Genomic DNA, 13857 nt, shown 5'->3' on the forward strand with positions numbered 1-13857 from the left:
AAGAACATTTCTGTGTTTTGCTTTGTTTCTATATTATACTCCTTTGCTGCCCAAATTTAGTCTCTCTCTGAGCAGATGGATTTGGTTTTTACTCTTCTAAGCTAAGGAACTAACTACCCAGAACTATGCAGGTTCAAGGTTGAAGTGTGTGTCATGCCCAGGGATTGAAAGAAGGTGGAAGTTTCTTACCTCCAGGATGGGATCCCGGGAGGCAGGGATCCCACAGCTTCTTCCCATAGCTCCCAAGGTCTGAAGGGGAGTGGGATTTCAGGTTTTCCCCTCTTTCTGAGCTTTCCAACCGGGAAGGTTACATAGGCCTTCATGTCTGCTGACTGGCATACTGGCAGGATACAATCTAGTCATAAGAAGCATCTAAGCACAGATTTTGGGGGTGATTTTCATTGGGTTTTCAATGCTAGATTTAGCTAACTGAAGTGTGAAAAGTATTGGAATTTCTCCTTAAATCCATGCTAATGGGAGATGCAAATGCCTTGTGCCCCTATGCCAGAGTGAAATTTCCCTAAAATTAAGGGACACACACAAGTCTATTTCCTTAGTTTATTAGTACAAACAATGCATACACAAGACTGTATATTGTTTGAAGACTGTAATAGGTTTCTAATTTAACAACTCTGTAACAAAATTTAACTAAATTTGACATTTATGAAAATATAAATCTCTGATTGGGTAGGTTTTCCCAACAATACAAAGTTTACATAAAAACATTCAATATGATCTATTAGTTGCAAACAAGTTAGGAAAAATTATTCAAGTTACTTAATATACTATATTAGCTTGTACACTGAACATTCACACACTACATTAAGTTCTAGCCTAGCATTCATTTCTTGGAGATTCGTGACATGGAATTCTGATTTTAAACATAAAACTGTTTTGTTTAAATAATTTGAAAACACTTCCACAGGTGTGCCAACTTTAAGATATGTAAGAAGGGAAAAATCTTCTTATGCTTTCACATGCTGTCCAGTATTTTTCTTGGGCAAAATATAATTTTTTTAAAAGAAATTGTCATTAGTTCACAATTTCTGCTTTGACTCTGGTAAAACTGTACAAAAGGCTCAGAACAGTTCTAAAGCAGAAAGTGAAGCTTGTAATTATGTGGAAGTAAGAAAAAAACATTACAAATTGAACCAGTAAAGAACCTTTGGACAGCCTTTACATTTAGCGGAGTATTTCAGCACATATACAAGCAGTCCCAGAGTGTTTGGTCATCTGATCTGTGTTTATCATGGGAAAGAACAGAAATAATAGTAAGGCAAATGTTATCAGGATTAATACACAGTATGTCTGAAAACTTTCTATTAAGATTACTTTGGGGACATACTTCAGACTTTCTTACAACAAAATGGATATCAACCTTTTGACATAAAGAAATTAAGGTGTTTAACTGTTCATTGGTAATGCTCTTTCTCTTTGAAAAAGTTTTCATTACGGCCTGTACTAACATACACTGTGAAGACGAAAAAATTTCGCAAACCAAAAATAACCCCCCAAAGCCTATATATTCCTTTTATGACCTAAGTTTTATCATCTTTATCACAATACAGAAACCTGAAATCCCTGCATGCAATTAAAAAAAAATAAATCTTTCAGTCCATTCATTAAGGTGAACAAATACTTATCAGCTCACGTGTTAACATGTTTTCAGCTGTCTGGTACCTATTCCTTTCAACTCAAAGATTAATCCCAATTGAAAAAAAAAAAGGTATTTTTTTAAGTGATGATGGAATGTATCAAGTGTTCCAGGTTGGCAGGTGACATCTTGTCATTGCACCATCAAGCAGAGAAACATATTTTTGCAAGTCGGTATAAAGTTGGCTTTTAGCTATAGACCCATCTAGGCGACTTGGTGTATAAAATAGTGGTCTTACTCTTCTCACCGATCATGTGGAGCTTTACTTCTAGTGAAAACAGTTTGTCAGTCCCAGATAAGATCACCTAACTTCTGCAATAGCGTAACAATTTTGATAGTATTGCTAGAATTTTTTAATCAAGGCCCTGGTGAAATCCTGGACTGAACCTTGTATTCCAAAATTTAAAAAACCCTGCAGCCCATTTGCTTTATGTTTGCTTTTTTTCTTTACATAAACATATTTGCCGAGGAAAAAAACAGCTGGTCTGCCCTCTGCTGTTCCTGTCTGTCTTCCAAGAAATGCACTGATTTTTACGTGAATTCAGAAGACAAATCTATGCAAGTATACTATTACTCAGATAAGCTAGTCCAGACAGTTACTCAGTTGTCAGCAGCAAAACTGTGTCCTCTGCAGTCTATGGCGGAGCACACTTTCTCATAGCAATAGTTGTGTTTTTTGGTTGGTGTTGCTTCACTCACCTCAGGCTCTGTAACTGTAATGGGGCTGTCCCTTGCAAAGACCTCCGTTGATTCCCTCCAGATGCAGTCTGCAGTCACTTTGAAGCTGTAATTGTGACATTTTGGCCTAATCACTTGTGTTGTGTTGTTGAAAATCTGACGGCTGTTTGAAGTAGCAATTTTGATTTTCAGTGCAGCGTCGACTCGATCCACTACAGTGTAAGTACCTATACTTCCGTCATCAAAGCCAATAATAATATTTAGATGTCTCTGTGAGAGTGCAAGAAAAGTGGGAGTTTTATAAAGGGAACAGGCACCGATGTTTTTGCCATCTGCTAGCCTCATTACTATTAAGCTGGAGACTGCACCATTGTCATCATCTTCTTCACTGCGAAAACAGATGTACACAAGATAGCGGCCATCCCGAGACAGCCTCTGCCGCCAGATGATACCTGGAGCGTGAACCACACGAAGTTTTCCACTGTGTAAGTCAAGCACATTGATGTTCTCATCACCGCGGGTTATAATTCCTAGCTTCCCATTTGGGGATATTTCGAAGTCTTCCAAATTTTTTAAGAAATTGGTAGGCAACTGTACACGTCTGCAGATGACTTCCTCTGTTAGGCTCCAGATGTTCACAGTTTCAGTGGATGTTATAAATACTACAATATCTGGGCAGTCTGGTATCAGCTTAATATCCACAATGCTTGCACCATCATCACAGCAAAACTTCTTGGTTATACTGCCTGTCCAGAGGCTCACTGCCAACACTTTGTTCTTTGCCATTCCGACTACGAATGTATTTGCAGTTGTTATAAATGCATTCTGTAAGGCAACTAAAATATTGCAAACCCTATGTCCTGTAGCCAGGCGCCAAACTCTGGATGCATTTTGCTCGCAGAGGGAGACTACAAATTGATCGTTATGAGTAATCATTAGCTCTGAGATCTTTTGTCCGTTGATGCGAAAGATATTTTCGCCGCTAACAGTGTGCCATACGTACTGACTGCATTTATCGTCTGATGTAACCATTATCTCTCCAGAAGAGGTCAGCACACAGTTTTCGACAATACCTTCATGCTTGAACACAGCTTCAATAAATCCAGTGCTGAAGTTCCACTTGTGGACAGAATCCGATCCATCCAACGTGTATATTAATTCACCTCTGGCTGGCAACACCAATCTTTGGATAGGCTTGCCAGATTTGTCAATATTGGACATAGCAGTTATGATGTCTATATCCCAAATAGAAAGGACACCACTGGTGGATAAGGATAGCAGCATGTTATGATGATTTGATTTTATTAGCCTGACTATAGTTCCTGAGATTTCCTGTAAGCTTGCCATACACTGTCCCGTATCTCTTCTCCAAACAAAAATGGCTGAGGTATTTTCCATTGAAGCAATTATACAGTTGCCATTTTTGGACAACACGGCAGATATAAAGCGCTCGTTGTGTTTAGCTCTAAACTTTTCAGCCACCTTCCACACATGAGTGTCAAGAAGCTCAATGCTGAGAGCCTTACAAATTAAAATTGCACTTTGGTCTTCAGAAAGCTCTATGCTGACAACTTCACTGTCTTCTCTCCTGCAGTCAAAGTCATCCGTAAGCTGGGGATTTGTGATTTCCTCCGTATTCCAAACAGAGAGGCTACCCTCGTTGTCCACCATCACCATTTCTTGGGCCGTGTCCAGAATGAGAAGGAATTTCACAAACCCACTAGAAAATTCAGAGGTCACGGTAGCCAGCTTCTCTCCGCTGCCCAAGTGAAAAATGGTGGCGGTGTTCAAGTACTGGCCGCAGAACGCATAAACTCCATCTGGAGAGCACTGCACGCAGGTCACTTCGTACCAGCAGTGGAAGTGATAGAGAGGCCAACCGTAAAGCAGATCTATTACAGTAACGTCTTTGCTGGCCTCCAGCCAAGCGAGCGCATGGTTGACCGACAGCGTAAATCCATTTATAAAACTGGAGCCCCCTCCAATTCCACAATGTTTTGACCCTTTAATTTCCACCTCAGACAGAAGACAGGAATTTACGTTATCGTATATCAAGAGAGTGTTATTTGTTGTGGCCACCACAAGATACTTTTCATCACTGGTAAGCTTCATCCCTAAGATAACCGATGGAGCTGTTGTAATCTGCCTTAGTAACTGGCGGGTCTCTACATCCCAAGTGCTGATGGAGCCATTTTCCAAAGCAGCAATAACTGTGCTGGGATTAAAAGTTGGCAAAATGTCAGTGACGTGCATGCAGCTGGAGGACAGTGGCAGGCGCTCGGGGCTGTAAGTCACATCCATGGAGGAATGCAAAGGGACGATAGAGCAGTACTTGGGTCCGTCCTTGTCACATTCTAAGAGGAGATGTCTGAGTTTGGGCAATGAACTTACTACTGGGAGAAGCCTCTGCTGCAATTCTGCTGAGAGCGAACCTGGGTATTTTACTACTTTGAACTTTATGCTGCGGAGGGTACTGGCCAGAAATTTCAGCTCCTTTTCTTGAGAGTAGGTGTAAGCCAGTTCTATGTCAGAAAGTGCTTTATCAAACTGCCCTATTCTAATCATGGTGTACAGCCAGCTGAAGTTCATAATGACTCCGTACAGAAGGTCATCCGTTCTCCCACATCTTGTCAAGTGATGAATAAGCTCCGTCATTTTTCGGTGATTGATAAAAAAGATATCGGGCTCTAATGGATTACACTGAAAGACCCATGGCTGATCAGGTGCCTGTCTGTCAAAAGCAGTCTGATCCATGCAGTGCTTCTCATCCTCGCTCAGGCCTCTAATGTCACGACCAGGACAAGCATTCAGATATTGATCCTTGCTGAAAAAAGGTTTTCTTCGTCCACCTGACCAAACACCAAGGAAATACTCTGCCATGACTGTGTGCATTTCACGTAAGTCTTCTTCATTGTGCAGGTACAGTTTCTGGGCAATTAGTTGCAAGTGCCTGTTTGCCCAGAGAAGCAGCGTTACATTTTTCACCTGTCGCTCTATCAAGTACCCCTGTAAGCCCTCCTTAAGCCTTGCAATGTATATATAAGGAATTCTCAGTGGGTTACTTTCTCTGACGCTCTCACCCAGTTCATAAATAACGCTATTGTCAAGGGCTAAAATATCTTCCAGTTCCATTTCACTCAGGCCAGATTTGGCCATAGTGATGTAGCCAAGTGCTCTTTGCAATAGTCTTGATCCACACTTGTTTTCCAGTGACCAGAACAACTGCTCTATGCTTTCATGGACAGTGACACAGAGAGAGGACTCATCCACGTCTTTGTGAGATCTCCAGTTCCTGACCTCTCTGAAGGTTAAATTCACAAACATAGGCAGTGTGCACTTGGAGAATGCTTCATTGACGTAGATTTGTTGCCCTGATGTTACCTTTCTTTTAACTCGCAGCAGCTGATGTTTCAGTACTTGGCTACACATCTTTCTGTCCCTTGCAGTCAATTCAATGTAGTTGTCTTCTTCATGAATAAGGCACCTCAGTTTCTGCAGGATCCCATGTTTGTTTGGCAGTGTTGACAAAATTATCCGTACTGAACGGGGAAGGTGAATGGGAAGCCACCAGAGCTTCCTACCATCATCGCTATCTGTTAGTTGTTCTAGGGCATCGAAAATTATCACCAGCGGCCTGTGGAATGACGACTCATTCAAGAGATTGATGAACAAGTCCCGAAGGTCATGAATCTTTTTTGGGTAGCTTTGTACGAGGCAACGATAGTTGACTGCTAATTGTTCACAAATGCTTTGAAGTATATTCTTCAGATCTGTACTTGTTTCAGTAGATCCCAAAAATCTTATAACTACCACAGGGTCAGAATCTGGTCCCATCTCTTCTTGCAACCAGGAATAGGACTAGAATAGAGCAGAATTTTGTTAATATCTAAATGAAACACAGTAACAGAGTTTATAAACAGCAATTGCCTATATCTAAATAAATAAATGTACATGTTACTGGCGGAATGGAAATGCTTTCACTGGCAGAATTTAAGGCTAGTTTGATTTATGTGCACTGAATGAAATTCGTATCATACCACAGGTAACATCCCTAAAGACCTAGATCAACAAAAAGGCTTATATCGAAGGGGACATGAGTAGAATGTAGTCCATAAAACCCACGGTACTCTTTGCAAAATCTGTGTCTCACTTCTGAAAGTCACTAGGTACATTCTCTTATTAGTAAACTTCCTCAAACACTAAGCAATGTCATCCTTGGCTAGGCAGACCAGTTTGCCACCTAAATTGTTTAACATCGATTCCCAGCTGTGTATAAATGCACACCCTGATGGTTTTAGAGGACAGGGATCAAAGTAGATACTGACTTCTACAAGCAGGGTGCCTTAATTCCTGGACCACAAAAGTATGTTCTGTTTTGGTGTGCCTGTGACTTTTGCTCTTACACACTGCCACAAGGGTTAAAAAGTATCTCTTGACGTATTTTTTTGGTTAGCATACTCTAAGCAAGTGAGGAACATGGCTTTAAATCCTCTCACTCTGTTCAGGCTAACACACTCAGTTCTCTTACTTGCTAAGTCTTTTCACGTCACTTTAAGTTATTGGAGAATATTTTAAAAGAAAAGCATAACCAGAGTTCCTAGGTGAACTTATGCGCTCAGATCTGAAATGATATCTTGAGTTGCAGATCCCAGTTTCATATACGCAACTAATGTGAATCTACAGGAAGTCACATTTGGGAAAGATACAGGATTTTAAATATTATTTTTCCCCTCTCCATTTCCTTCTGGCTGATATGGCTGTTTCCCAGCCCCCTGTGCAGAATTCTTTGAGCGCTCTGCAGGGAACTCAAAGTTGTGACTCCCAGCTGGAGAATTAAGCTTAGAGATGCCAGCCTGGTCTTTTTCTGCATCTGGTCTTGCCTTGCACAAACTGTTTCATTCATGTCCCTGTAGTACTCAACTTTAAGCAGCATATGCCAGATAACTGAGTACAGTTATTCTTGCAGGTTATTACAGATAGATTTGTAGCAAAAGTATTTGCAACAAGTGTATCAGATTAATTCTGGAATAATTTCTGATAAGAACATAAGATTGCATGACTTGGAAAGTACACTAATATGCACAATCTACATTTTATTATTATTTTTTTATATATTGAAGGCTGATGTCAGATTTGTTGACAAAAGGAAGAATGAAAACTAATCTGGCCCTTACACACCAATGTTCCTAATATCACCATATTACGCACTCACCTTTTTCGCCACTTCAGCTAATAAAAGAGTCTTCCCTGTGCACGGTCCTCCGTATATGATAAGAGGGTTAATGTGTCCTATTTTGCTTGGTAGAACATACTTGTGAACTATGTTTAATGCCTCACATCTATATTCATAAAAAGCTGAGTAGGTTTTACATAGCGACGAGTGCTGAAGAACTTCGTCGTACAGCAAGTCCGTCTCGGTGTCAAAATTCTGCTGCACTGTCGCTTGGATTATATCAATCATGTCTTCGTAGAACTGTTTACCAAGTCCTTCGATGTAATGGTTCTCCACTTCTTGGGAGTAGCCCAGTTTCATGTCGCAGTGCGTGACGGACGTATACACCCTCAGGTTGGCCGATGCCACGATGGTAGGAATGAATTCGTCCCTGAGCTTGATCAGTTTCTCATGCGCTTCAGGATCTCGTAGAAACTTCCCAGCTGTATGTACCACGTCCATGTATTTTCCCATCTCTGGGATTTTAACGAAACGCTCAATGTTGGCAATCTTTCGGATGTAGCAAACACACTTCTTTAGGAAAGCCGGTGTTTGTTTACCCAAGGCAAAATCAAGTTCATCTTCAATAGCTGTGGATGAAAAGAGAACACAGAGTCTCTGTTATCTCTTCTTTATAAACAGTTCAAGAACATCCCCAGCCCCCAACATGCAGACTCTTAAATGATTGCATCGGTTTTCTATAAAAAACAGAAAAAGGACATAAAAATCACTCCGTGCTTTTGTACGGGTTTTAGTCTCAAGCAAGGACAATGAACACTTTTTTTTCTCTTTAATTATGTAAGAGATGCTGACAGAAATGTGTTTTCATGTTTGTGGAAAGGTTAACAGAAAAGATAATAAATGTAGATATAGAAATAGTCTGAACTTTACCAGAGGAAAGGTATCTCTTTGCTTGGCTGTGTTTCATTTTTCCTTTCTCATACAGCAATTTCACAGCAGTCTTGAAAATCTTCTTAATCTCTTCTGATATATCTTGCCATTTGTTCTCATTCACAGAGTTTGAAGAAGATTCCATCTTTAAAAAATATCAATAGTTAAACAGTAGCTGTAATACACGTATCTACAACTTCAGAAAGTAAAAGTCTAATATTCAAGGTCACAGATAACATGGTAAGAGAGAAACACATACTATAAATAAATAAATAAATAAACAAACAGAGATTCAACTTTTCCTACTGTAGTTAATCATAAAGTATTCCATTTCAAAATTATAGAAGTTGCGTATTTTCTGAATTCCTACTGTGGGCGGGCAGCTAAAGAAATATTTTTCAGGAATAACACCAAGAACACCTTTATAGAAAGAGAGTTTTGAGAACCAAGTCTGAAATAATGAGAATAAAGCAGCTGTAATACTGCTAAAATTATTGCTCCTTTAATGAGAAGTAATAATAATGATAATTTTATCTTGGATCTCAAAACTGAAAATGAGGTTCCTGGTACGTCTAATTAAGCACCTCATATTAGCTGAAATATACGGGATTCTATGTGACATTACTTTTGTACATTTATTGCTATAGTAACAATGATTTTGCTGTCATCAGAGAGGGACTCTAATATAATAAATACACTAATCCTTGCTGGCAGTATCTTGCAGATGCCACGACAGAGGTGGTGATCACTGCTGCATTACTTACTGTAGGTGAAGTGTTGAAGGGTCTCCAGTTTTCCTGGAGGGTGTCAGAGGAAAAAGAACAGCCTTCAGGATAAGCTCCCTTGCAACTCTTTCTTGACACGTGTCAAGAGCTGTGTGGCTTTTATTACTTGCTGCAAATTTATAAGATGTAACTCTATGTTATCTTTACATTATGAATATCTTTTTACTTCTCCATAGCAGTAGCTTGTGGAAAGGCACAAAGGATTTTTAATAACAAAAAAGCCAAGCTTCATTCAAAGGGATACTATGGGCATTAGCTAAACAATGCAAAGTTACGGAACTTGCTTTCTTCCTTGCGATCAATACTTTAGAATTAGCCATGTTATATGCTCTTCAACTCATTAAACTCTTTCTGTGTCTACGTTTTTTTCACGTTTTCAATGTTTTTGCATGCAATAGAGAAAACATTCTCCTACACCATAAATGAATGCCATATAAAAGTTTAATTTCATTTTCTTCTATAATACAGTATGCACTAAAAATGAGGTGAATAATCTGCAAAAGACTTTATTTTTTGTACACGGAAATCTGTTCTTGAGTATAGGATGTGTGAGAGGGTAATAAACAGTTTTTGTTGTCATCAGTTAACTCGCCCAGGTGGGTTTTTGAAGTCTGGAGAGAAGGGGACTCCACAACCTCTCTGGGCAGCTTGTGCCAGTGCTCTGTCACCCTCACAGTAAAGAAGTTTCTCCTCATGTTGAGCGGAACTTCCTGTGTACCAGCTTTACACTCCTTATTCCTTGTCCTATTACTGGGCACCACTGTGAAGAGACTGGCACCTTCCTCTTGATCCCCACTCCTCAGGTATTTATTATATACATAAAAGATCCCCTCTCAGCCTTCTCTGTTCAAGACTAAACAGCCCCAGTTCTCTCAGTCTTTCTTTATATGAGAGATGTTCAAAAGATATTCATATGAGAGAAGTTCAGACTGTTAATAAGTTAAAAAATTGAGATCTGACTCAAGACAACACTAAGCACTTGTTTGATGATTAAAGGACTTTCTTGCATGGAGATAGAAGGGAAAATGCACATTTCCTCTGCAAATCCTTTTCACTGAAATCTAGCAAAAGCACAATACTGGTGCAGCTGAGACTGAGCTTTCCATACTACAAAAAATCAGGAAAGGGGAGAGAAATCCACACAACTGTCACAACAGGCTACGAACAACTATGACCCAGTTGCCCTAGCTGTTACCGGAGGGTGCAACGATGCATGATGAGCCATGACCCGTCGTGTTCCTTGGTGTTTCACAGCTGCCCCCTTCCCCTTGTACAGGAAAGGGGCATTACAGCACTGGTTGCTCAGGCGGGCACAGGGCTGTAGAAGCTGATTCAGAGACAGCAGCAAGCACCCAGCCCTGAGGACTGCTGGCCACCGTAACTGATAGAGAAGAATTTTCTAAGAAGGTGACTATGACCTACCGTATTCTGGTAGTTCTTCAGCATTTCAGATTTCGGTCTGAGGTAATACGCTGGTGGCACCGCGTTCTCATCCCTGCAGTACCACTCTTCTAAGAGCCTTGTCTCTAGCTTGGCCTCTACAGCAGCATCCAGGATCATTTCAAATTCTGCTGACTCAACTTCCCCCGGTATTCGGATGTTGCCGTACTTCTCTCCCAAGAGGCCCTGTGTATTTGCAGGAAAATAGGGATTAATTTTTTCTTTTTAGTTACCCAACCCCCCTCCTCAGGATCTGAATTTAATAAAAATCAGTGTGGTAGCAGTTTAATGACCTTGAAATTACTAGAAAGGGAAACAGATAGAGTGTAAGATTAATTGCTGTTGAGGATGCTGTACTGAGCTGTATTTTACTATGATGACTTGGTAAAATTTCAGGTAGATGCAGTCTTTCTTAATATTAACTGGTGATAAAAACACAAAGGCATTCAAATGAAGAAATTTTAAAAATATCCAACATACTCCCCTAGCACAGTATTGACTTGTGCATTACTGATTCCAGTTAGTCACAGGTTGGCACTAATCTCACATGCAAAAGCGAATGTAGAAATCTTTTTCTCTGGACTCAGGATAAGGAAGTATCTCTGGATTCTTCACCTCTTGGCTTTATTCTTAGTTTCCAGAGTAATGGAAGAGAAAATTTTATGTTCTGCTTGATGAAAATTCACATGATTCACAGCTTATATTGGTGTTATTAAAAATGTAGCTTATACCAGCAATACCATGGATCAATGTTGCAGAACCACGAGCTGCTTTGCTTTCTCATATTCCCTTGTTGCAAAAATGTTAAACATCTTTGCCCTGGTAGCTGTTAACTGAATGAACAGTGGGGCAAGGGAAAATAGTTTTGATCAAATAAGAAGAGAAATATAAATAGTACTTGAATGCACGTTTGAGATATAGGCAAAGGTTTGTCAAAGTCAGTTCTTAAACTGTGGCACAAGCTATTTTTCACCTGAATACATTTTTTTTTAATTTACTTCCATAGTCTGCTGTCCATAAATATTTATTAAAAAAAAGGATTGGGAAAAACTTTATAGAAGATAGAGTTGCAGAACATTTCTGCATTCTTTCAACAACATTTTTCAAATTTGCAATCATTTGTTCAATTCTGCATTCAAATCGTGGACCACAGAAGTCAGTGAGAACTCTCATTTCTTTTAAAAAAGAATTATTTATTTCTTTCCTCATTTAAATGAATTCAGCAAAGATTCTGAGTTAATGAGAAGGAGTACTTAATGTGGAGAGGAACCAACAGTATCAGCATCTTGATTTGTATCAGAAAGATCTCTTAGTACTAAGTAATGCTAATGGAAATACAGTAGTACCTTAAAAATGTAAATGACCTTGTTTGTAAATAATAAAAATCTAAATATTCATTATTTTTAAAGCACTCATCATAATGAGAAGCTGTTTTAAACTTTTCCAGTTGTAACTAAACCCTGAAAATCAATAACTAGTGATGATGAAGCCTGCTTTGCTGATTACAGAAGTGCGAAGCTGCAGACCCCTGTTCTGCATCCAGTTGTGTTGGCAGAAGGTGCTCAAGTGGCTCATCATGCTGGATGCTGTAGCCCGAGAGTACAGAGATGTCAGAGCATGTGAACACACCCTAACCTCTTTTGGGCAAAACCACCTCCGTTAGCTCAGACCACAGTTCACACTGTATAAACTAACCCAGCTGATTTTTTGCCTGGAGCAGATTGGGAAGAGCTCACAGAAACCACAGCGCTGGCTCTGACAGCGAGCTGTTGGCATCCTCCAATAGAGGAGTAGTGACAAAGAGCTGGTGGACAGGAACAAGCCAATGAGAAAAGAACAAATGTGTTCAGTAACTAAATTAAATAACAATCATCTGAATTAAATGATCCAGTATTTTTATTACGTGATTTGCTTCTTCTGTGTGATCATTCTAACTAGTAGTTCCCTCCACAGAGAGCTCCATTCCTTCACATAATGAGATAACTGGAGAAGACGTCTAAGTTTTTACTGTTCTCATAGAGCCCTATAGTTCTGGAATTCTGAAGCTGCAGAAGTTAAAGAAAATACAGTATTATTTTCCTTCTTTATTCAAGTGAGGTTAATAACTCATATCGTACTGAATTTCAAGTTTTGCACATTCAGACTGATGTAGAAAGCTCATAGATTTCTCCCAGAGGAGCTTTGCTATGCAAATTTGGCAGTTACCTTCTATAGCAATTATTACTTGAAATTCATTAGACTACACTTTTTCTGAATTTAAGTCCAGTGGATTTAATAGACAGTTGCCCAAGCAAAGATCAATAGCTGGGCCCTTCATTAACAATACTAAAATGTCAACATTAAAATGTCTGGTTTTATTGTACTATATTAAATCAACTAAATTTGTTTTGGACTTATTCTCCGTGCTTTTCTGCCTCTCTGGTACAGTTTATGCTGTTCTCTCTCCACTGTGCTATAGGTAAACAACAAAAGGCAGTACTTTATAATGAAAAGATGGATGTTTTTTTCTTGTATCTTATCTGTCATTGCAATAGACATTATGTAAATAACCCCATATTAAGGATCATCCTTCTGCCAACTAGAGCAAAAAAAAGGAACTTTGACGTGATCAGACTATTAGAATCACTGTGGATGACTGCATCATGAGCTTTTAAATAAAATGGAGGCCTATGCAATTATTTAAAAGCCTTTATATTTTTTTAAATCAAATGTTAAACAGTAGAGGACATACATTTATCACAGTGTAACTTGCTGCTATAAATGGCATTGCTAATATTTTGCTGAAGGTCTAGCATTAGCTGAGGGAAGAACAGATATACACAGATGAGGAATCACACAGACAAGAATGTCCTCCATTTGGGATGATGGCAGTGAACATCCATAAAGCTTAATTCACAACAAAATTAGCCTTGTATGATTTTGTTTTGAGGTGTTTATCCTCTTCTTGTTTGGTTGGGAAAAGTTTTAACGATAATCTTAAAAGATGACACATGCATAGTGCTGGGAAGTAATGAGGAAGAAGAAAGGAACACATCGGTTGAACATCATGTAAGGATCTACATGTGCTAAAACACCAAGTTTTAGAACTTTAAAAGTGGGCCATGGCAAAAAGGAAACTGCAGAGGTCATGCCGGCACCCCACTGCCATGTATTTTTTCCCCAAGAACTGCTCAGGGAGCAGCAGGCAGCACGGTCCC

General features: G+C 39.4%; 1 protein-coding gene across 1 annotated transcript; it reads right to left on the reverse strand.

The window, feature by feature from the left end:
- Positions 1-1973: 1973 nt before the first annotated feature.
- Positions 1974-10846, reverse strand: NWD2 (NACHT and WD repeat domain containing 2; the record flags this gene model as incomplete). Its single annotated transcript, XM_009873356.1, has 4 exons — positions 1974-6190; positions 7545-8134; positions 8436-8580; positions 10643-10846. Coding segments are annotated over 4 exons (4875 nt in total), but the record flags the coding sequence as incomplete, so codon positions are not given.
- Positions 10847-13857: the final 3011 nt, after the last annotated feature.

This window comes from Apaloderma vittatum, unplaced genomic scaffold (genome assembly GCF_000703405.1).
Source record: "Apaloderma vittatum isolate BGI_N311 unplaced genomic scaffold, ASM70340v1 scaffold5807, whole genome shotgun sequence".
Taxonomy (NCBI): domain Eukaryota; kingdom Metazoa; phylum Chordata; class Aves; order Trogoniformes; family Trogonidae; genus Apaloderma; species Apaloderma vittatum.